This window comes from Calidris pugnax, unplaced genomic scaffold (genome assembly GCF_001431845.1).
Source record: "Calidris pugnax isolate Ruff unplaced genomic scaffold, ASM143184v1 scaffold219, whole genome shotgun sequence".
NCBI classification, from domain to species: Eukaryota; Metazoa; Chordata; class Aves; order Charadriiformes; family Scolopacidae; genus Calidris; species Calidris pugnax.
The window spans coordinates 2,981,783-3,004,968 of NW_015094507.1; the positions used below are offsets into that span (position 1 = coordinate 2,981,783).

General features: G+C 43.9%; 2 protein-coding genes and 1 long non-coding RNA gene across 6 annotated transcripts in view; 1 reads left to right on the forward strand and 2 right to left on the reverse strand.

The window, feature by feature from the left end:
* The window catches only part of CRLS1 (cardiolipin synthase 1), a 6,114-nt gene extending 5,855 nt beyond the window's left edge, over positions 1–259 (reverse strand). The window contains exon 1 of the mRNA XM_014964718.1: positions 191–259. Within this exon, the coding sequence (XP_014820204.1) occupies positions 191–244 (54 nt within the window). The 5' untranslated portion in view covers positions 245–259. The remainder of the gene's footprint in view (positions 1–190) is intronic.
* A 19-nt stretch (positions 260–278) lies between these two features.
* MCM8 (minichromosome maintenance 8 homologous recombination repair factor) lies at positions 279–23,179 on the reverse strand. 4 transcript variants are annotated; one of them, XR_001414384.1, is made up of 21 exons: positions 22,909–23,179; positions 22,032–22,106; positions 21,449–21,531; positions 21,123–21,272; positions 20,288–20,391; positions 18,211–18,409; positions 17,384–17,469; positions 14,887–15,038; positions 13,797–13,995; positions 13,029–13,059; positions 12,654–12,794; positions 10,478–10,619; positions 9,698–9,893; positions 8,791–9,004; positions 7,636–7,845; positions 6,952–7,028; positions 6,270–6,459; positions 4,099–5,080; positions 3,484–3,616; positions 2,247–2,400; positions 279–425 (listed from the first exon to the last, which is right to left on the reverse strand). XR_001414384.1 is itself a non-coding variant. In XM_014964717.1 (18 exons), the coding sequence occupies exons 1-18, from the start codon at positions 23,036–23,038 to the stop codon at positions 4,988–4,990; spliced, it is 2,472 nt and encodes an 823-aa protein (XP_014820203.1). In that variant the 5' UTR covers positions 23,039–23,179; the 3' UTR covers positions 3,970–4,987. The 4 variants fall into 4 exon arrangements, 1 of the variants encoding a protein (XP_014820203.1); XR_001414383.1 differs by having other exon boundaries at positions 2,210–2,400; XR_001414382.1 differs by lacking the exon at positions 279–425 and having other exon boundaries at positions 1,922–2,400.
* On the forward strand, positions 343–1,603 carry LOC106901765. The gene is made up of 3 exons (XR_001414385.1): positions 343–456; positions 998–1,240; positions 1,364–1,603. It is a non-coding gene; the product is annotated as an uncharacterized LOC106901765 (long non-coding RNA).
* Positions 23,180–23,186: the final 7 nt, after the last annotated feature.

Here is a 23,186-nt window from a genome sequence, read left to right on the forward strand (position 1 = left end):
GGCGGCCTGTGTGAGGGAGGGGGCAGGACGTGCGACCTTTTGCGGCGCTTTACGGCAGCCCCCTCCCCGCCGCGCGCTTTACGGCAGGCTGTCACCCGCCGCCGAATTCAAAGGGAAGCCTCGCCGTGAGGAGAAACACCGGGGGGGGGGGGGCGAAAAATCAGCGGAAAAATGGTTTTTGCGGCCTAACCTGCCGACCGACGCTCTCCCCGCTGGGCCCCCGGGCCTCGTCGTCGTCGCCCATGGCGGCATGGCGGGGGGCCGGCCGGGGGCATCTCCTCCTCCGGAGCCGGTCGCTGCCGTTGTGCTCGGACAGGCCCTTCAGGGAGGGAGGCGAAGGCCTCCTTTACCGTAAGAGGCTTCTTAGGAGGGGATAAGTAGTTCTTTTGTTCTCGGTACTCGTTCCTTGCTCGCGTTTACTCTAGCTGAAGGAGAAAGAAGAGTTTACTTTTCCAGGTACAAGAATTTATTTGCTTCCAAGGCCTGCTCCCACCGGCCGTCCCCGACACTGAGGGACGTTGTTATTCTTCATGTTTCTGGCACGGGTTTGTCACACTTGAGCCCCAGGTGCTCAATCAGCTGGAGTTCCACTGGCAAAACAAATGGAGGCTTTTAAACAAACCAACCAACCCCCGAGAATCTCGCATAGGGCATTTAAGTCTACCTTTTCCACAGAAAAGAATCTAGAAAGCGTATCATAGAATGGTTTGGGTTGGAAGAGAACTTAAAGACCATCTAGTTCCACCCCCCTGCCCTGGGCAGGGACACCTCCCACCAGACCAGGTTGCTCCAAGCCGCATCCAACCTGGCCTTGAACCCCTCCAGGGATGGGGCAGCCACAGCTTCTCGGGGCAACCTGGGCCAGGCTCTCACCACCCTCACACCAAACAAGTTCTTTCTGGTATCTAAAGTAGCTAAAATGTGTATGATCTTGTTAGTTTATTCATTCCTCCACCACGTTGATGGGCTGTAGTTGCTTTTTTCTCTTTTAACCCAGTGGAGGGTGAAGGCAGGAGTGGATGGTGGTGACCTGGACACTGGGACAGCGAGATTGTGGGCAACACAAAAGTGGAAGGAGCAGCTGGGGGTCACGCTGCCACCCAAAAGGACCCCGCCACCCTGGAGAGTTGGGTTGACAGGAAGCCTGTGAAAGTCAACACCACACCTGGACGTGGACCTGGGCAGCTTGAGCAGGGGGCAGGTCCCTTCCCACAGACGTCAGCATTCCAGAGCAGGGGAGGTGAGCTGGAACCCCGCTTCCAGAATTCCAGTTCTCTCTGCCCGTTATGCTCTGGCTGTATTGTGCAAGTCTGAGATGATTCCTTCTACACGGGGTTGGTTGTGTTTTTTTTTTGTTTTCCAGTTGCTGCATTTATCTGTTGGCAACGCCCAACACCTACTCCTGTCAGCTGGTATGGGAGGTTACCTCCTCGTGACAGAGCAACTCCCAGATTGCAAGGTGTGGCTCCTCTGCTGTGCAAATGCTGACACCTGGAGAGAGATGACCACCAGCAGTGTGCCCAGGTGGCCAAGAAGGCCACCAGCATCCTGTATCAGGAACAGTGTGGCCAGGAGGACAGTGACCATCCCCCTGTACCGGGCACTGGTGAGGCCCCACCTCAAGGGCTGGGTCCAGTTTTGCGTCCCTTCCCACAAAAAAGACACTGAGGGGCTGGAGTGGGTCCAGAGAAGGGCAACGGAGCTGGTGGGGGGTCTGGAGAACAAGTCTGATGAGGAGAGACTGAGGGAGCTGGGGGTGTTCAGCCTGGAGAAGAGGAGGCTGAGGGGAGACCTTCTCGCGCTCTACAACTCCCTGAAAGGAGGGTGTAGCCAGGGGGGGTTGGTCTCTTCTCCCAAGGAACAGGTGATGGGACAAGAGGAAACGGCCTCAAGTTGTGCCAGGGAAGGTTTAGGATGGATATTAGGAGAAATTTCTTTACTGAGAGAGTTATCAGGGCTTGGAAGAGGCTGCCCAGGGAAGCGGTGGAGTCGCCATCCCTGGAGGTAGAGACAGGTAGAGGTGGTACTGAGGGACACGGGTTAGTGGTGGCCTTGGCAGGGTTGGGTTAATGGTAACTTGGCAGTGCTGGGTTAACAGTCGGACTCGATGATCATAAAGGTCTTTTCCAACCAAACCAACACCATGCATCCACGAGCACTGCACGCCCATGCCCTTCAAACATCAAAAAAAGCCATTAACCAGCATTACCTTAATGAGCAAAGAAAACATGAAGGGAGCAGAGCACCTGCCACTGAAGAGTTCATATGTAGAGCTGTAATTTCTTAGCTTTGTCTTAAGCATCTCATCTGTCAAACTGGCTTTCAACGTCAAGTATTTTGAAGTAGTTTCACACTGAGGTAGCATCAAGCAGTTCGCTATGTTCTTTCAAACCTGTAAAGCTGAGTATTTTCAGAGCAAAATTACTGCGGAAGCCGCATTGAGTATCAGATCCTGACGTCAATTAAAAAGGCAGAAATAATGGAGCTTATTTTAATGTCTTAATTCATTAATGTCTTAATGCATTTATCATATCATACCTTAAAAATAAAAGTGAGGAAAACAGAAGTATTCTGAGGAGCAGCTCTGAGGAGAAAGACCTAGGAGTCCTGATGGACAATAGGATGCCCATGAGCCAGCAATGTGCCCTGGTGGCCAAGAAGGCCAATAGCATCCTGGGGGGCATCAAGAAGAGTGTGGCCAGCAGGTCAAGAGAGAGGTCATGCTGCCCCTCTGCTCTGCCCTGGGGAGGCCCCATCTGGAGCACTGGGACCAGTTCTGGGCTCCCCAGTTCAAGAAGGACAGGGAACTGCTGGAGAGGGGACAGCAGAGGACTATGAAGATGATGCGGGGCTGGAGCATCTCCCTTATGAGGAGAGGGTGAGGGACTTGGGTCTTTTTAGTCTGGAGAAGAGAAAACTGAGGGGGAATCTGATCAATGCTTATAAATACTTAAAGGGAGGTTGCCAAGAGGATGGGGCTGGTCTTTTTTCAGTGGTGCCCAGGGACAGGACAAGAGGAAATGGGCACAAACTCGAATGCAAGAAATTCCACCTAAACATGAGGAGGAACTTCATTACTTTTGTCACGGGCGGAGTGATTAATTTCACTGGTAAGAAAGAAGTAGTGAAATATTTATCAAGGTGAAACAGTGATTTAACAAAACCAGTAGCAAAGGCAATAAAACCAGTAACAAATGCAACGGTGTTTTACGAGATTCGATGTCAAGGCACACTCTATTATTTACTGCCCAGAGGACAGGGTCAGACAAGCTGTCAGGGAGACCCTCCCGTGGAGTCCCAAAGTTCAGAAAGGACCCCTGGGCTTTCTAAACTCCTTCCCAGAGAGGAGTCTGGGTGCAGCTGGATCCAATCCTGGTCCCAGCCTTGGTCAGTGGTTTATGTCTAAAGGATCATATCTGCGCAATCAACCCTCTAGATCACTTAGCTCAGATTTCAAAGTCTAGCATGCTATGAGTCACTTACCCAGAATCTGTTGCAGCAAGGAGTCTCTCACCCTGGAGGAGTAGATCCTTAAGCGAGCGTCCTCACCAAAGGGGAGATCCTGGCGTGCAGCCGCTGCCGTCCAGGAGAGCTCCGAGGGCTCTGGGGATGTCCACTGTTTATAGAGTGAGATAATTGACCTATAGTCATGTTCTCATGGGAACAGAATATCCAGGTCCCCATTCGAGACAGTGTTTTGGCTGCGTTGCCAGCCATCTCCCAAAGTCCAGCTGCAAGTTTTGATGTGATGGCCGTGGTGGCCATGGCCCCAGCAGGAGCTGAGAGGGGACTGGCAGGGGGGAAGAAGAGGGAGAAAAGCAGGGAGAGCACACCGCCACACCTGAGGATGGCAGAGCCCTGGCAGAGGCTGCCCAGAAAAGTGGTGGAGTCTCCTTCTCTGGAGACATTCAAACCCACCTGGACACGTTCCTGTGGGACCTGCTCTGGGTGGACCTGCTCTGGCAGGGGGTTGGACTAGACGATCTCCAGAGGTCCCTTCCAACCCCATACCATTCTGTGATTCTGTGAAGTATCAGTAATGCAGTTTTCAATTCTTAAATTTTTTTTTGGAGGGGGTGTTCGGTTTTTAATACTTACCCAGAAAGCTTCTCCTTGGCCGTTTTATTGCACTAGACCATGATTCTGGTTTCATAAAAGTCAGGAAATAATTCACACTTTACTCTTGCAGAACACACCACCTTCTGTGGCAGGAAGAGCGTTACACAGAGACACGGGTGACACGTTCATGTTCTGTGCCTTGTAAGGGCTGTTACTTGCTCCTGAGCAACTCACAGATTTCTCATGAATAAAGTTTAATGAAAGACATAAATAAAATCCAATTCTTGCTTTACAAATTAAATATTATAATAAGGATATTTTCTTAAATCTGACTTGCATTTCAAATACAACCTCAGCTACAAAGACCAATAAGTACAGAGTTACAAAGCAGAAAATCAAGTCAGTGTCAATAAGGCGTCGCTTCTTACAGCTACAAAAACTGTGTTGTCTCAACCTGAAGGTTCCCAACTTTTTTGGAAACATTTCTATATGCTTTAAATTGCTCAAATTAACTACAGTGCTAAAAACGCAACTCCCCATCTTCTCAAGAAAGGTGTCTGGGTTTAGATTTGTGGGTCCAACACCAGTAAGTGGAAGTACAATCCCTTCTGGTACTGCGGTAGTGTCGGTGTGAAACCGACACCTCCCACCCCCAGGGGTGCTGAGGTACCTGCTGGTCTTACGGAGGGTGCAGAGACCAGCAGGTTTGGGTCACCACCATCTCTAGGATGAGTCAAGCAGCCATACCACAGATCACCTGGGGCAACTTAAAGCGAGCCCGTGGCTACCTTTCTGGGAGGGCATCTCTCAGCCAGGGCGGCGATGGTGCCAGCAGGCTGTGGTTCAGCGCCTGTTCCTGCCCCAGCTCCATCAGGCCACTGCAGGTGGAACCACCACCTCCCAGGGAGGTCCATCACAGCGGCTCTTCTCACATAGTCTGAAGCTGATAAACTCGTGACCCTTTTTTCAAAAGATAACCCTGGTCGTTTAGGGATCCAATAAAGCTTTCAAAATCGGATACCTGGGAAAAGACAAGACAGACCAAAATAAATATCAACTGGGAAGAATGATGTTTGATTTGATGTAATGCAACATAAAAAGTTTGAAAGAACTTAGTGAAATCAAGTGACCTAAGAATAGGTCAGTCTCCTTAGCAAAACCTACTGGGGGGATCAGATCCCTCCTCGGTCTTCTCTTCTCCAGACTAAAAAGACCCAAGTCCCTCAGCCTCTCCTTGTAAGGGAGATGCTCCAGGCCCCTCATCACCTTCGTAGTCCTCTGCTGTCCCCTCTCCAGCAGTTCCCTGTCCTTCTGGAACTGGGGAGCCCAGAACTGGACCCAGTGCTCCAGATGGGGCCTCCCCAGGGCAGAGCAGAGGGGCAGGATGACCTCCCTCCACCTGCTGGCCACGTTCTTTTTGATGCCCCCCAGCATGCCATTGGCCTTCTTGGCCACAAGTGCACATTGTTGGCTCCTTGGAAACTTGTTGTCCACCAGGACTCCCAGGTCCCTTTCTGCTGAGGCTGCTCTCCAGCAGGTCAACTCCTAACCTGTCCTGGTGCAGGGGGTTATTTCTTCCCAGGTGCAGCACCCTACACTTGCCTTTATTGAAGTTCATCAGGTTCCTCTCTGCCCAAAGCATAAAAATAGGCTATCACACAAATAAGCTATCAATATTTGTGTTTGGCTGAAGCCCTCCACAAGCACAGAATACAAATCAGTTATAGGATAAATCACATTTTTGGCCATCTGTCCTACAGGAATTTACTATATTAGGATGCTGGAAGCAGGGATGAAAACCCAAAAGGCATAATTGGGGCAGAGCAGGTCAAGCAGAACACGGACACCACAACAGTCTAAATTTGGAAATTAAAATAGGTGTGTCCCCTGGGGAGCCAGAAGAAGTCAAGTATACTGAAACCAAAATTGCCTTTTATGAAACAAAGTGGAATCTTGTTAAGGACCAGCTCCAGAAGCCTGTACTGGTGCAGGGAGTCACTCCTGTGGGACGGCTGTCAGACCAGTAAAGCTGACAAACAAAGGCAACCGGGGAGGAGTGTTCAGCCCGAGAGCAGCAAACACGGCTCCTTTCTGTTCAGTGCAGGGAGGCACAACAGATGGGCCTTTTCCACTTTCCATTTTGCAGTAAGTAATTTTGACTGGTCTTGCAGTTTGTTGTTGTTGAAGAAAGGCTTGGTTTCCAGACTTACTCGTATTTGTAGCTCCTTCGCGATCTGCCGAAGCTGTTGGGAGTCAAAGAGATTGTTGTACGTTCTCTCCGCGATGCTGTTAAGGGCAGAAATGAACCGTTTCGCTTGTGACCGATTGCTCATCCCAGACCCGTGCTGTGAACGTTCAAAGTCCAGTTTTCCAAACTCATCCGAGTAGGTTCCCAGCATGCTAAAAAAGATCAACAGGAGGTAAAAGCAAGAGTAGGTGACTTTGCTTCCTGAAACGTAACTGCTTGGGAAAGCTCTCAGAAGCCATACAGGAAGCCATCCCCTAGTTAAGAAAGTCATTATCGAGAGAACCTGGACTAAGCACCTCTCCAAATCACTTTTCAACTTAAATTGTTCAACTGCAACAACAGAGAGTAATCACGAGAGAAAAAAGAAACTAAAAACCTTTGGCAGCCCCTCATGTCTAAGCTCCTGTGAGGGAGATACATCACCACCACAACAGTGATACAACTCCAAGGCCTCAGGAATCATAACTCAGCTTAGGGCTGCTGCCAGGTTTTGAAGAAAAGCTAACAAATCTGAATATTGGTATCATAGGCCTAAACTTGACAAAGTCGTTTCTTCACCTTGCTTCTGTATTATATTTAAAAAAATAAAAAAAAGTTTTGAATGAATAGCACTGTGATGCTTTATTTAAAGCAGGGTGTATTACCTGTATTTCATTATTTCTATTACATCCTCAGCATCTTCCTTGGTAGATTTCTCCCTTAATTCCAGCCTTGTTCGTGCCTTAAAACAAAACAAAACAAAAACTTAAAACAAAAAAAACCCACAGAGGTATATTTAAGATACATTACAACTGACATGAGAAAAGGCTACCATCACTCTACAACAAGCACAAATTTTAGGAGCAGAGATGGAACAGGATTTAGAGGAAGATTCCACTGTTTTTTTGGATAACATTTCAATGTCACCTCCTGCACACTCATATTATTAGGCTGTAGCTTGGAGTTTATTTGCTTTTTAATAGTGCATTCTTGGGAAGCAGCAGGTCACAAATAGTGTTATTAATGCATGGCATTAGGGAAAACAGCAGCAGTTTAAGTTCAAGATGGGCAGCAGCTTGTCTCTGGCTGCACCTACTTTTTCTCCTTTTGTGAGAATGTGATAGATTCTCTTTCCACCCCCTCAAAGGTGTTATACTTTATAAGAAGCTTTAAGCAACAGTAGCTCTTGAGCATTTGGAAATCTCCTGCATTCTCACTGGTTTGCTTTTTTTAAGCACAAAAAGACAGGCTAGCAGTGAATAAACTGTCAAAAGTTATAGGATTATGAGCAGTAGTTTAGGAATAATCTCTTTGCTTCCAATCCCCGAAGTATCACAAGTTGCCTTTACCTCCGTGAGTCGAATGAGTGACTCCAGCTGCCTCGTGGTGATGGGTGTGCTGTCTGCTCCCTGGTTCTGCTTCCGCAGCTCCAGGTAGAATTCCTGCAGGACCTGGGCAGCTTCTGGAGATAAATTTGGGTGAACGTACTGCCGAGCATATCCGACATACTTCCTCAGCAGCTGGTGTGGAATGGCATCAAAGTTTTCTCCTGGTAAGATCTAACCCAATTGCAAAGAGCTTAGATTTCTGTCAATACAACACAAGTTTTATCATAAAATTTTCATCTTCTATGCCTTATCTGGCAAAATCTTCACTGTAAGGGCTTTAGTGCTTCATATATGAACTGTGTACATAAAAGCCCATGCACTCTGCTGAGACGTGTCATTAAACACACTTGGCCACTTCAGAAAAAGCAGCTGAAGCTTCTCATTTCCAATGATAAGAAGTGCCCAATATGATTTAACTGTATCAATAATTCTTTCTCAAAAAAGAGAAATTCCAATTTCCTAACTGTTATAAGATACATCTCCAAAGAAGATTAAACCATCACTGCTGACATTCCATTTCCAAAAGTGCACACGTTTAGCTCCAGTAGTAGGGCATGTTCCTCCCAAGATCTGGCATTTGACAATATCAGCCCTCAAACTCATCACTTAGGTTTATAAGAAAAATGCTGCTTCTCCTATAATCCCCAAATCTGTCGTGAGTTGCAGATGCCCAAGGATTTGTTTACACTCTGCTTTGTTCAGATTCAGTACTTCGCAGCACATGGTGTAATATCAAATTATTATACCCAGTCTACTTCTGTAGCTCTCTACTGAAATAAAACATAGAAAATTTGCTTTAGAGCATCTCAAGCAAAGTATCTTCTCACTAGTGCAACCAAAAAAAAACCAGCTCAGTTAATAAATTCAGTGTGGAGATGAAGGTGGCTTGAGGCACATCTTTAGCAGCTCCAACAGGGGGGACAATGTCAGCTACAACAGACAACTGGTAGAAACTGGTGGCTGGAACCTTAAGTGCTTCCTCTTCAATTCAGAGCCAATTATCATGAGAAAAATGGGAGCAGGAGACAGGACATCCAGCGGGTCGGGGTTGCCAGGTCCCGGTGCAAGGACCGTCCCGGGAAGGGGCCATAGCACCAGTCACAGGACAAGACCTACCTTCAGCCTTTCGAGCAGTGGTCGATCTGAAACAACTTCAAGAACAGAGCGATCCTGCGTGTTGGTCCGAGCCACAACGGCGCTGCTGCACGCTGCCTGCCTGCCCGCTCGGATGGCCATCACGTGCTCGGACAGCAAGTGGTCATGGTCTTCATTTGGGGTGTCCAGCAGAATGAAAACGAGATCGAATCTCGACAGCAAAGCACTCCCCATTCTAGAGCAAAGACAACAAAACCACACAGCGCTCAACGAGAAGTGGTAAAATTAGAGCAACGCTTCAAAGACACTTAAAAAAACCCCATCCCATTAATTCAGAATAAAGTAAGACAGCAATTTCTCTCTCAAAAGCCACAAAAAGGGATTGGAGCGTCTCCCTTGTGAGGAAAGGCTGAGAGAGCTGGGACTCTTCAGTCTGGAGAAGAGAAGGCTGAGGGGAGACCTTATTAATGCTGACAAGTATCTAAAGGGTGGGTTGAAGGAGGAGGGAGACAGACTCTTTTCAGTGGTTCCCAGTGACAGGACGAGGGGCAACGGGCACAAGCTGGACCATGGGAAGTTCCACTCCAATCTGAGGAAGAACTTCTTTGGGGTGAGGGTGGCAGAGCCCTGGAAGAGGCTGCCCAGGGAGGGTGTGGAGTCCCCTTCTCTGGAGATCTTCAAGCCCCGCCTGGATGCTCCTGAGTGATGTGCTCTGGGCAGCCCTGCTTTGGCAGAGGGTTGGACTGGATGATCTCTAGAGGTCCCTTCCAACTCTGACAATTCTGTGTTTCCATGAAAAAAATTACTACAGTAAGTTTGTGTTCAAACTACAGGAAACTAGAAAGCAACTACATACAAACAACAAGGCTGCCAGAAGCACCTACTCCTGAATTTAAGCTATATAAAGAGCATTTCAGAAAGTGCTCACTTTAAGTTCTCCGACACTGTTTTAGCTTTGTTATAATGTCCTCCAACTGGGTTTGCTGCAGCAACAATAGACGTCCGAGCTGGCAAACTGCAAACAATGCCAGCCTTGGCAAGGCTGATGCTTTGCTGCTCCATGGCTTCCAACAAAGCCTGATGCTGGTTTCCCATCTTATCAAATTCATCTATTCCACAAATTCCTAGAAGCAATTAACACAAGACAGAGACTAATTAGAAAACACATTAAGTGATGGACAAGCGTATGCTACAATCCAGTGCCACATCAGAAGTCCCAGCCAGAGTCCTGGACACATCAAACCAAGTTGCCGCGGCCGAACCATTACGAAGGTGCCCTGGCTTGTGGAAGCAGTGTCATGATTAAGCATTAAGATGACAACAAAAGCTTTTTAAAAGTAGAAACAGATGACAAATCTCATAAACCAGCTATTTTTCAAAAACAGTAAGAGTCCAGCAGCTGCCGTTAAGGCAGAGATTTCTCAAGAAGGAGATCCTAGTTCTTTGACATGTTAAGTAAGGCTGGTATGTGAGTTGCAGAACTCCAGCTTCACACACATCCTAAGCCCTAAGGAAGCAGGAACCACCTCCAGAGAAATCCCTGGAGAAGTCACTCAGAACTTCCCAAGGTGTGGAAGTATCCTACTTCAAATTTACATTTTTAGTACCCGGTTATGCAAGCACTGTAGTTAATCTTAGACTCAGCAGCACACCCAACCCCACCCCCCCACACACAATCATACAAAACTTGTAGCATTACATGTATTACCTTGATCTCCAAGCACTAAAGCACCAGCTTCCAAGGCAAAATCTCCAGAAGCCCCATCTCTAGACAGTGTAACAGTCAGGCCAGAGCTGGTGGAAGTATTACCACAAACGTATACACCTCGAGGAGCAACATTACATACTGCCTAGAAGAGAAATAAATAGTTTTTCCTGCCCCAAGGCGAAGAATTTCATCAACCTTATTCTAGAGAAACAATTAAAAGTAAACCCAAATTTGTTGCTTTCTAAATAACGTGGCACAACAGTAAAGCTGTAATTCCATGCAAGCCCGAGAGACATACTTCTGCAAAACTTTGGTCATAGGAATAGCAAGAATAACTTGGTCACAATATTCGTGGCACAGCAATGTCTATTGTGCCATCAAAACTACTAGGAGCTTGGACATAGCAATTATGTTTCAAAATACATTGAAATGCTTGGGGACATGCTATCCACCACGGAAATGCAGATAGATAACTTCTCTATCTTCAGACCTCAAGGTCTATTTAGACAAACATCTTGTCCTAGTGTCCACAAGAAGCTGCTTCAGAGGAATATGCACAGTTCTACCCACAGCGAGGGCATAGAGGACAGTTCTAGTCTTCTCCAGGCCTCTAGCTCCAGAGAGCAGCTTAGCTGAAATGTGAACTAGCAAAGCATGGTAAACTTGAACACAGAGGTGCTGCAGTTAAATTTGCCTGGAATACAGTTATAACTGGCCTTTCCCAATAAATTGCTATAGTTACAGGCACCTCTACTTTACCAGATATATGACAGGCACCAAGTATTGAATAAAAAACCTCAAGCAAACAAATGAAAAAACCCTGGCTCCTCCACAGCTTTGGCTTTCTCTGTGGGCTTTTTGTTTTCTTTGACAGCAGTGACTGAGAGAAGCCTTGTCTCAGGGTCTTACCCAAGGAACAGATTGCTGGCTTTTCTCAAATAGCGTTCTGTAATTTATTAACAACGTGAAAAAACACATCATCTACTGTGTGGTAGAGTCTCCATAGAGTGGAAAAAAAATAATAATTTGTTCTTCTCCCAAGTGAATAATGACAGGACTAGAGGAAACAGTATGAAGTTGGGGCAGGGGAGGTTTAGATTAGATATTAGGAAGAATTATTTTACTGAGAGTGGTCAGGCACTGGCACGTCCTGCCCAGGGAGGTGGTGGAGTCACCATCCCTGGAGGGATTGAAGAAACGTGTAACGTGGCACTTCAGGGCATGCTCTAGTGCCTGAGATTGTTGGGTGTGGTGATTGTTGTGGTGATGGAGTGTTGGTTTTTTTGTTTTGGTGTGTGTGGGGGGGATTTTGGTTGGTTTTTTTTTGTTGTTGTTTTGGTTTTTTTTATGGTTGGACTCAATCTCAAAGGTCCCTTCCAACCATGAAGATTCTGTGATTTTGTTCGCAAAGATGCCTGCACACAAATCCATCACTTCAAGTTACTGCAAGTCATATCCTAACAGAACATGTTCACATTAGGCAGTCTCTGAGTTTTTAAGAGGTATGCAATGCTGCAGGTCTAGGTGAGCTTTCTCCCCCTTTCACTTCACAACCATGGGAAAAGACATGGAATTTTAAAACCATTCTGTTTAAGACCAGAAAAAAATATTTATTACTAACCGGTTTTGTCACAATCATGCAGAAATGCTCACCAAATGCATCAACACATCCCTGTCCCAAAAAGCCCAGATCTGTGCTAGCAACATGGAAATAGGGTAAGAGAATGGGAGTAGACCTCTCAGAAGGTAAGGGACATGGTATTTAAAGTTGCATTAGTTCTAAGAGTGTACTTATTTTATTTGACAATGGATCAGCTAAATGGAGATAGGAGGGAGTAAAACTTCCCACCAGGGAAAAGGGCTGGTGAAAAAAACATCTCTAAGGGCAGGACAGAACACCTATACTCCAAAGCCCACAGACCTGCCCAAGCATAGCTGCTTTGCTAAGTGTTTTAACAGGCTGGATCCCTTCTGCAAGGCTCCCTGGAGAGGACAGCAGGGAACTCCTTTGAGTACTATCCTATATTTGAGGCATCCTACGTGAAAAGGTATCTCCAGCCAGGCTCGAGCAACCCTTTGGGATTAGCACAGCTCTCCTACCATGTTTGCAAGAAGTCAAGTTAGCAAGGAATTTGAGAGATAAACAGTCAGACAATAGAAATAAACCAACCCATACTTGCAACATTTGGCTTTTTCCTAATCCTGGATCTCCGACGACCAGAACGTGTGGATCTCCTCGCACAGGGATTCTGTTCTTGTCATCTACAAACTTCTGACATCCTCCAAATAACGCCAGGGCCAACCCTGCCTTTACAATCTGTAGTGGGACATACCAACACCAATAAGTATTTGACCCTGGTGACCAATACTGACAGGTCCCTAGAACTGGCTGCAATAACCCTTTCCTTCTGGATGGCTGAACTTAACAGTACGTGACATACACCCACCTGTAAATACAGTCCCTGCCCCTCACCCCAGAGAAGTGTTATAAATCCTTTAGGAGTTTATTGCAGCATAAACATTTCAACTGAAGTTGCAAGCAATTACTTACCTCATGGCCGTAGATTGCAGGACACAGAGAGCTGAAAAAACAAAGAACACTGTAACACAAGCGGAATATAAATCTTGTATTACTATTTAATAAGCACTTGCTCTATCTCCCTTGTCACAGAATACTTTCATAAATATATTAAGTCCTTTGTTTAGTCACTGCTGAATTTCTAGCAGAATCAGTTTATATGTAAAAGCAACATCAAGTTTCTTGACTTTTATCAGATAACCAGATATGCCTGAAATGATAAGAAAAGTCTTTCATTTGATTTTGCACAAACACAGAGGGGAACCAGTTTCCCAGTGGTTTCTGCACCCATTCTTATCTTTATCAAGTAATCCTCCCTTTAAAGGTGCTTGTTTCGCGTTCTTTGCCTCCACTGGGAGGACGCAAGGGACACCGCAGCTAGAAAAGCGCTTCTCAGTCTGACTGAGGGTTTTTCACACCCTCTGCTCAGTTCTTGCACCTCTTTCCTCTGCTGTAGAAAAGTAGAGCAGTAGGCTTTCTGTCTCAGGGTTGAACTGAAACGCTCCTACCTTCCCTATATCCTTAAATCCCTCCCAGAGTCCCAATATCCCCACTGGAATACTTTCTCTACCTCCCAAGCCCTTTGCACACTAACATTTGTTAAATCCCTGTGGTATCTGTTGCATGAGCCTTGTACATTTCATAGCTTTTAAGATTAGCTCCCACGTACATCTGTCTGACGTCAATCATGCCCTCTGAGAACTTTAATCCTAGACCTGCTCCAGGTGTGACACAACTTACTTCACGATGAGCCTGAACAGATTTTCCTCAGCTTGAATTTCTTGAACAGCATAGAGGTCTTTAAGGGAAAACTCCATGAACGACCTTTGAAAAGTCTCATCATCGAAATTCTTCAGTTTTTGTCCTTTACTGTTGCTGACAGAATTTGCCTCAATATACAACAAGAACATACACTTGTCATTCTTATTTTTAGAAGCTCCTGTTAGAAAAAAATGAGAAAGGATGAAGGAATATTTTTTATATCATTAAGTACTGATGTTATCTACAAATGGCGTAGGTTAATTAAGAAATATTAAGTACAGTCACGTGCAAAATGTTCACAGGCAAGTGAACGCCTACATTTTCAAAAACTGATAAAAAGTAAGTTTAAGTTCCTTCTATTTAGGTACACAATAAAATATTTTGCTGGATTTGGAGAGTATATGTGTATAAAGAGAATTTTCTCCCAGAATAAATGAAGTTTTCCAGGAATTTTAAATTATTATGTTATTCTAGTCAAATATAGGTTGAATATAAAAATGTTTCCACCCAATACTTACAGGAAAAAAAAACACCATAGTGCAGAATTAAACATGTAGCTTAATAACTCATCATTTTCTATATCCTCCAGTGATTACTGAGCAGAGGATGTGGCCTATAAATCCATACTGCAGTTCTCTGCAATATATATTCTGTTATAGCCTCGCTTTGGGGAAGAAAAATGAAAAAAGGGGAAAAAAAAGAAGTCTCTCAGAGGGACTTTAGGAAGTAAGGATGTCCCCCTTCCATTAGTGGTCCAGAGATGGCTTTCCTATCAGCTGACACCCTCAAACATCAGAGGTCAGGCTGGCATTTCAGATTCAGGACCACAGTTGTGCTTAGGGCAGCGGGTTGCGAAAGCCCCTATCAGCAGACGTTACAGATAGTGCTCCTCTTGGACAGCACTGCTTTGTGCTTCTTCAGAATGATTCCTCCTTAAAAAACTTTGGGAACTTCTGAAGAAATATACAGTTTGTGGATTTACAACTTTGAGAGCTCAAATTAAGGCGGGTGGCTGTTGTTGTTCGTGTGTAATCTCTAGGAAAAGATGTTCTCAGATGACATATTTTACCTTCCTCAGTGCTCCACACCTTAACTATCCCTGTAACGGTGACCATATCTCCTGGGACACAGCTGTCCACAAGATCTTGAACCAGTTCACATTCGATAGTGCGAGGGATTCGGCCGGCTTCTCGCTGATCATCTGACATGAGCTCCTGCACCCTGCAAGACACAAGGGCTTCCCATTAAATTACAGCATACAAGATCCACAGCTGTGTGCTTCCAACCAATCCTTTCCAAATTGAAAAGGGAGACAGCAGAAATGCCCTGATAAATACTAGAAACAGCAGTGCTGAATTCGAAGAAAGCCTTTTTTTCAGTTTAGACTTTAATAAGTGGATATACATTATGCATTAAACCCACAAAGACAATAAATATGAACTCCCAAAACAATAAACAAAGTTGAAATTCCCATGTTATAGCACTTATGTGCATGTTCATGTAGAAACAGTTATAGTATGTGAAGTAAGATGGAGCTCATATACAAAAATTAAGAGGCCCTGATAAATGCTTAATTGGCATTTTAACCTTAGCAAAGCCCAAGAAATTCCTCAGACCATAACAAGACCAGTAGCTCACTCTTTGCAGAGTTGTAAAAGGCTGGCAACTAATAAGCTCTTGAAAAGGCTCCCGTTTTGACTCTGCACTTAGAGTTCTGATAGTTTGCCTTCAGAGTCAAGACTTTCCTAAGAAGCTGCAATAAACAGCACCCTCTAGAGCTGCTGACAAGAACGTCTGCACTTGTTTTTTTAATCCATTTTTACATGACTTTTATTACAGAACATTTATAAAGAAAACTATATTTCTATGCCATTTGGTACAATAAGGCTCTTGATACAGAGCACATGAACTTCGAGAATCTGGACACAAGAAGTAGGAAAAAGTAAGCAGAGTCCTGTTTTTTCCAAGCTGACTGCAGTAAGGTAACGGGACAGACAAGAAATATCTCAAACTCTTCTGAATGTACACTGTGGGGCAATAGTAGGGTGGTCAGAGTGCTGATAGTGCATAGTAGGATGGAAACAATGAAAAACAGTTCCACCATCCACCAGTCCTCTTCAATACATTCATCAATGACCTGGATGAAGGGATGGATTGTACCCTCAGCATGTTTGCTGATGATACAAAACTGGGAGGGGTGGCTGACACCCCAGAAGGCTGTGCTGCCATCCAGAGAGACCTGGGCAGGCTGGAGAGTTGGGCAGAGAGGAACCTGATGAACTTCAACAAAGGCAAGTGTAGGGTGCTGCACCTGGGGAGGAATAACTCCCTGCACCAGGACAGGTTGGGGGTGACCTGCTGGAGAGCAGCTCTGAGGAGAAAGACCTAAGAGTCCTGGTGGACAACAGGATGACCATGAGCCAACAATGTGCCCTTGTGGCCAATGGCATCCTGGGGGGCATCAGGAAGAGTGTGAGCAGCAGGTCAAAAGAGGTCATCCTGCCCCTCTGCTCTGCCCTGGGGAGGCCCCATCTGGAGCACTGGGTCCAGTTCTGGGCTCCCCAGTTCAAGAAGGACAGGGAACTGCTGGAGAGGGGACAGCAGAGGGCTACAAAGATGATGAGGGGCCTGGAGCATCTCCCTTACGAGGAGAGGCTGAGGGACTTGGGTCTTTTTAGTCTGGAGAAGAGAAGGCTGAGGGGGGATCTGATCAATGCCTATAAATACTTCAAGGGAGGGTGTCAGGAGGATGGGGCTGGTCTTTTTTCAGTGGTGCCCAGGGACAGGACAAGAGGAAATGGGCACAAACTTGAATATAAGAAGTTCCACCTAAACCTAAACCTTCTTGAGGTGGTGGAGTCTCCTTCTCTGAAGACATTCAAACCCGCCTGGACACGTTCCTGTGCAACCTGCTCTGGGTGGACCTGCTTTGGCAGCGGGTTGGACTGGATGATCTCCAGAGGTCCCTTCCAACCCCGTATCATTCTGTGATTCCTACGCTTTACCATGGCTAATTTCTGTAGAAACAGGCACTTGTTCCCCCATAGCACAGGTCTCACTTCAGGCATTCCTGCTCGCTGATCAGACACACAAAGCTGCTGGCCGGGCAGGTGCAGCACTATTTCCTTCTCCTGAGTGTAACTTAAGGACTAGGGGACATAATATCACTTCAGACTAAGATTTTTAAACCTCAGGTTTACTTTCATTTCTTTCACACCAACTGTCCCAGCCAACCAATGTATTTTAACAAGGCTTTTCTAGCTTTCTTACAGCTCATTAAAGGGAATCATTAATTAATAGATGCAATTAGGAATGACCTAATGAAAAGCTGCAAAGAGCACAGAATGAACATTTCTCAAAGAACTCAATCAGGGCAGGAGGAATTTCCAGGCTGGTTTTAACATACGAAGTATCCTACTGGATAAAGCAACCATTTTGTAACAAATTTTGAAGCGTGCTTGCTGCAAAAGAGTAAGATTATTAAAACTGCACAGTTTAAGACAGAATGAGCCATCCTGGCTGCCCTGGTGCATCACGTTTTTGTGCAGGAGGGAAGGTGCACTTACTTAACAGACTGCCAGTCCACCGTGGTGGTTAGAGGAGAGCTTCTGTCCGCTGTGAAGGTCCGCCCACGGCACTCGGGGACAAGGCACTGTAACAACAGTAATTCCAGTTTATTTTCAACCTTTTTTAAAATCAATTTGGAATTGCCTTATTTGGTTTTAAAAAAAAAATAATAGTAAAGTAAAGCAATGTGATTCACTAACACCATTTCAGGAAAAAAGCTGGTTAAATTAGGACTACAAATCAGCACATACATGATTAATGAGGAGCTATCAAGCACAAACACCTGAGCCCTGACTCAAAGTTAGAGCAAATACAGCTGAATTGTATGATCCCTCGGTGAACTGGGGTGAGTCTTTGGGTGTTGGGGCAGAGGTGAGGTGTGGGTGGTTTTGTTTGTTTGTTTGCTGGGGAGGTTGTTTGGTTTTTTGTTTGTCTGGTGTTTTGTTTTTTAATACTTGCAGAAGTTCCAGAGGAGATAGTTTTTGCACTTGAGCACATCATTAACTGGCACTTCCCTTTGTCTAATGACTTTTTAAATCCAGATAAAAAACAATGAAGTTAAAATAGGGAGTTCTAAATGAAACTCACAACAAACCCCCAATATCTAAGCATAGAAACCAAGGTCCAGAAGGCTTTTTAAATATAACCAGTGAAATGGAAATGACAAGAGATTTTTTTATTTGCCTAGATTTGAAGGAGTTTGTACACACTCAGCAGGACACGATTTTTTTCAAATAACAAGGGTATGCAGTAATACAAAGTTGTTGCTTTTTGTCAAATCACTAGAGATAAGGGAGAAGTATGAAGTTAAATGGTTTTAACTTACCTTAGTTGGAAGAGTATACTTTCCATCAGGTAGGGGCACACTCTGAACATCTCCACACGTGCCACATACAAAAGCCAGCTTAGTGCAGAGGGGCTTGATGTTACTGACACGCACAACCGTACCACGTAAGGCAATATATTTCCCAAAGCAGTTGGCCCGAACGTTCTTCAGCTGAGTTAGTGGCTCGTAGTTGTACACCCTACACAAAAGTTAAGCATTAACATTTTGAAAGCTTGCCATACTTAAATGCAGAACAACAACCAACCAACCAAACAAAAAACAAACAAACAAAAACCAAACCAAAACTTCCCAACTCCCACCCAACACAAACAAAAAAATCCCACCCCCAACAACAAAAAGGTTTACACACCAATTGTTAACAGAAATCCAGAGCAATGATTAGAATATTTTGTCTGTGGACCCATAACAGTCTTTGATTCCTGTTCTAGAAAGCAGCATAATATTTAATATTCCCCAAGTGGATATACTACAAGACCTGTACAGTTTGTTTATATAGTGACACCTCCCTCCTGTAAACAATAAAGGCTAGCAATACCAAAATTATTTTATAGTCATCTATAACCATCTCTTTTAATTATTTCAGATTAAAACCAGAGTTTAGACTTGCAACACAAAAGGATCAAATTATTATGCCTATGCTCCAAAAGGAAGGGTGAGGTTCTGTGTTTCAATGACATAACAACCTGTCATCAAGTACAACACGCTGCACCTTGTTAAAGACAACAAGAAATACCTTGTCAAATAATTAAGAATAACAAACTTTAAGCAGAATCTTTTATTGTGGAATGGACATCTCGAGACTTGTCTAGACCAACCCTCTTGCTCCACCAGGTCACCCAGGTACACGTCCAGTTAAGTTTTGAATATGCCTGTGGGTGGAGACCACACAACCTCTCTCACAGCTAAATAGCACTTTCTTGTGTTCACATAGAATTTTAAGTGTTTTAATTTGTACCCAATGTCCCTTGTCCTGTCACTGGGCACCAATGAGAAGAGTCTGGCTCCTGAAATTCGGGGTTTTCCCTGCTCCCTCTGCTTAGGACCCTGAATACCACCATCTCCTTGTTCCATATTGCTTCCTAAAAACATTCTACTGTGTAATTATGAGGGTGCAGTTTTATAACAATGCAAAACTTAAAAATATAGTGTGACAACCTACAAATCAAATTCACTTGCCATGCCCAAACCATGCTGATTTCCCACACTGAACCAGCACCAGTAGAGGAAAAAAAAAAAAAACCACCACAAAACAAACCAAACAAACTCAAATAGGGCTTATACTCCCAGTCCACCTCAGATTCCCGAAGTCTGAGATGCCATTACTTCTGACAAAAAAAAAAGAAACACTAAAAACTGTGCTAAGGTCTTGTTTCATTAAAAATTCAAAGTCACACTTTAAAAATAACAGTAATTATGGTTATTGTTAAGTACATGCTTGTTCAGAATTACTGGAACTTGAAATGAAACAGCTGAGATTAAAGCTTGATTAATTAGAATTAAGATTCTTGAGACTTTCATACCAGTAATCGTTTAATAAATTTAAGTTAATATGAAATAACACATCTTCACACACCACTTTCAGTTCACAAGTGTGAACCTAAACTACAACTCATACACCTGTTGGAATTTACATCCACACCCTTCAAAGCAACTTCTTTATGAAGATGAGCCTTTTGCTAACATAAGGCTAGATCATAATGCCTTCTCAACTCCTCCAGTAAACTGGAGAAGTTTAAATATATTTCTCTGGTTTAAATTAACATGCATTTCACAGAACAGTTGCTCTACTTATAAGTTGCTTTTCTATTTATAAGCTTTTCTTCAGCTTTTGCGCTGCTTTTTTCATGTTGTTTTGTGTCTTCAGAACAAAAATCTTGACTTGGTCATGGTGAAGAAAAAAAGCAGGATGTAGACTGTTCTTCTGGAAATGGCTTCAGAGTCAAATCTCTCAATAAAATAAATAAGCATCAGCACCACACAGATACTGACAACCATTAGTCAACATTAGGCAAATAAATCCTCCCGAAAACAAACCAAATGCTCAACCCCCCCTTACCTAGCATGAATGAGAGGCACGTTTATGATCGGTTCTCCATGAAGTGGTAACCCTTCCTGCACCTGCAGCTCTGCAGCGTGCCTTTCCAGGTCCTTCGTTAGCACCTGGGCAGAACAGACAGGCAGACACAAATGTAGTATCCGTGCAACGTGGATTCAATTTCCTATTAAATTGGATTACCAGACCCACTGCTGAAATCTACAGAGCCCTCTGCTGTCCACTGACCCATCTTAAACAGTGGTTTTCTGCTTCTGAACAGTTTTAAGATGCACTTTAAAGATAATTTAAAAATCAACACATTTGTTGTGTTGTCGGTGCTTGTTTAATTAAAAAAAAATATAAAGAATGCATACAATAATCTTTAATCCTGGTCAATGTGTGGTAGTCTGACTGAAGCACGAACATCTGAGAACTTGTCTGTTAAGCAGCAGTGAATTCCTACTTAGAAGGATTAGAACAGAGCTGGGAATTCTTGAACCTGCTCACCATTCACCCACCAGCTGTGCGAGGGGTGACACAGCACACAGAACTCACAGCACATTAATAAAACAGGAATGAGAACTCCCTGTTAAGTAAGTGTTAGAACTACACTTAGTTTTAATCAACTGCTTTGATGATGAACGAACAAAATGCACTAAGACCAAAGCATTTTCTAAACAGGACTGTGTGGGCCATGCAGAAGCGGTGGAGGGGTGGAAGAGTTTGAATATTGAATAAACAGTGTATTTCTGTAGGACAGGAAAACAGAGATTTGGGTGTCATAAGACAATTACCTCTAAGCCCTACCGATTCTTTGTGAGGGTTATGCTTCTGTGTATTAAAACATCATATTTACCTGATGAATTGCCAGACCCATGCAGTGCAGTATTTTCTGAGGCATGTCCCTTAATTCAGTAGATATATTTGGTATCGATTTAGTCAATTCTTTGTCTTGTATTAGTTCCTTATAATCCACAAGAATGCTTCCTTTTCTTTCTATTTCATCCTGTGAAATGTTTTAAGTTATAAAATAGACTTAAAACACACAATGCATCCAAATCACATCATAAACATTTCATATCTATAATGGAAATTATTTTTGATGGAGAAAATACATAAAATCTCTAACATTACTATACCAACAACAGGTTGGGTGTGGGGGGTGTTGTGTTTTGCTTTTACCTTATCATAAAGCTCAATGCGTTGCATGAAAAACTTTTCAAAGGCTTGAGTCTTCTGGACAAAAGGAGACTTGTCAACATAAGCTAATTAGAAACACGTTGCATTAGTAATTAATTCAATTTCACAAAATAACACAAACAAGCAATTTCTCTTCCACTAATTTTCTGCACTGCAAAACTGAGGAAGATGATAGATCTCTACAGTATCACAGTGATGTTCTATTATAAGAACTGTTACAAAACAAAACTTTGTCTGAGATGACGTAAGACAAGCACAGAGGATCAAGAAAAGCACAGCAGAGGTACATATATTCCAGTCTTGGATAGACTGCAGGTTTTATGGGGCTAATTGAACAGGTTTAAGAAAGATAGTATTTTACGCTATTCAAGATCCCTTTCCAAGGTTTGGAGACCACAGAGATTACAGCGTGCCACAAGATTGAAACCCCTATTGTATGCATGTTTCTATATAACTAATATGAATTTCAATTGCTTTCTGTTGACCTTATTCCCTCTACTTATAAACAATTTTAGAAAAAAATGGAATAAAATACTTGCTACCTATAATTTCGGTCTAAAAATACCTTCAGAGAAATAAAGTTTCCAGCCCTTATATGGAATAAACTGGTCCAACGTTGCTTGAACTAGTCGAGATCTTGCTGTGAAAAAAAGCAATTAAAATGGAGATTAAAAAAATATGAATACTGAAACCTTGCAAGTTTTATTCTCAGTGATTCTTTTGACCACCAGCGAGTCAAAAGAATGCGGTTAAAAAGCTACGTAAGTGCTCTATATAAACTTGTGACAGGACTTTGATTTAACTTTAGCTAAACTCCTCAAATTAAAACTTTATTGGGCCTTTTGCACCTGCACTAGATGTAGAAACATTTAACCAAAACTTACATCAAAGAAATGGAAATGCTGAAGGATTAGCATCTCGAGAGCTTACTGAAAGTAAACAAGGCCCATGGGAAGAGTGTACTCCCTGTCTCTGATGTAAGTATAGGATGACAAAATAAACAGTCTTTGGAATTAAGTCTAAATAAGAGCGTGTCCCAGAGGAGCCTTGGGAGATTATAATATCAAACCACATATCCTCTTATAAATAATGAGGGTGCTAATTAAGATCTCCCCAAATGTTTAAAGCATTAACTCAAACCCACATGTATGATGAGGGATGGTAAAGGAACTGTAGCTCACCCATCAGTTGTATCATATCATTATAAATGTTGGACAGTCAGAAGAGTGTGCTGTACTGGCTGTTGTTAAACGCCCAGCACCCAATTCTGCAGAATTGGAATAAAGACAAACATCTCGACTCAGTGTGTTGGCTCTGTGCACCGAATGAAGAACCTTTATTTAGGAACAACACCTGGGAGACAAACAGCAGCGATTGCCTAGCTTTAAAAAAAAAATTAAAATTAATTAATTAAGGCTTCGGGAAACAGGGAGCTGGCTCACCAGGTTCAGGCATTTTCTTGCACTGTATCTTCTGTTCTGCACTTCGCCATCCGCCTCGCCATCGGCCCCGCCAGCTCTGAGGGCCTCTTCCCCGGGCACATCCCCGCCCGCCTCTCAGGTCCCTGCTCATCTCTCTTCAGTGAGGCGGCAACAAACGGAGACAAAAACCCCAATTTTTAAATTTTTTTAATTAAATTAAAATTAAATCCGGGTTATTGGCTTGAGGAGGTGGGAGGGACAGGCCTTGAGGAGAGAGACAAGCTCCTCTCAGCCTTCCA

What these genes read in the sequence shown, in the direction of transcription:
- MCM8 (XM_014964717.1), bottom strand. Translation starts at nt 23,038, where the DNA reads ATGAGCAGGGACCTGAGAGGCGGGCGGGGATGTGCCCGGGGAAGAGGC. An exon ending in GCATTGAGCTTTATGATAAG is followed by an intron (nt 21,273 to 21,448) that starts GTAAAAGCAAAA and finishes AACATTTCACAG; the next exon opens with GATGAAATAGAAAGAAAAGG. An exon ending in GTGGACTGGCAGTCTGTTAA is followed by an intron (nt 15,039 to 17,383) that starts GTAAGTGCACCT and finishes TGTGTCTTGCAG; the next exon opens with GGTGCAGGAGCTCATGTCAG.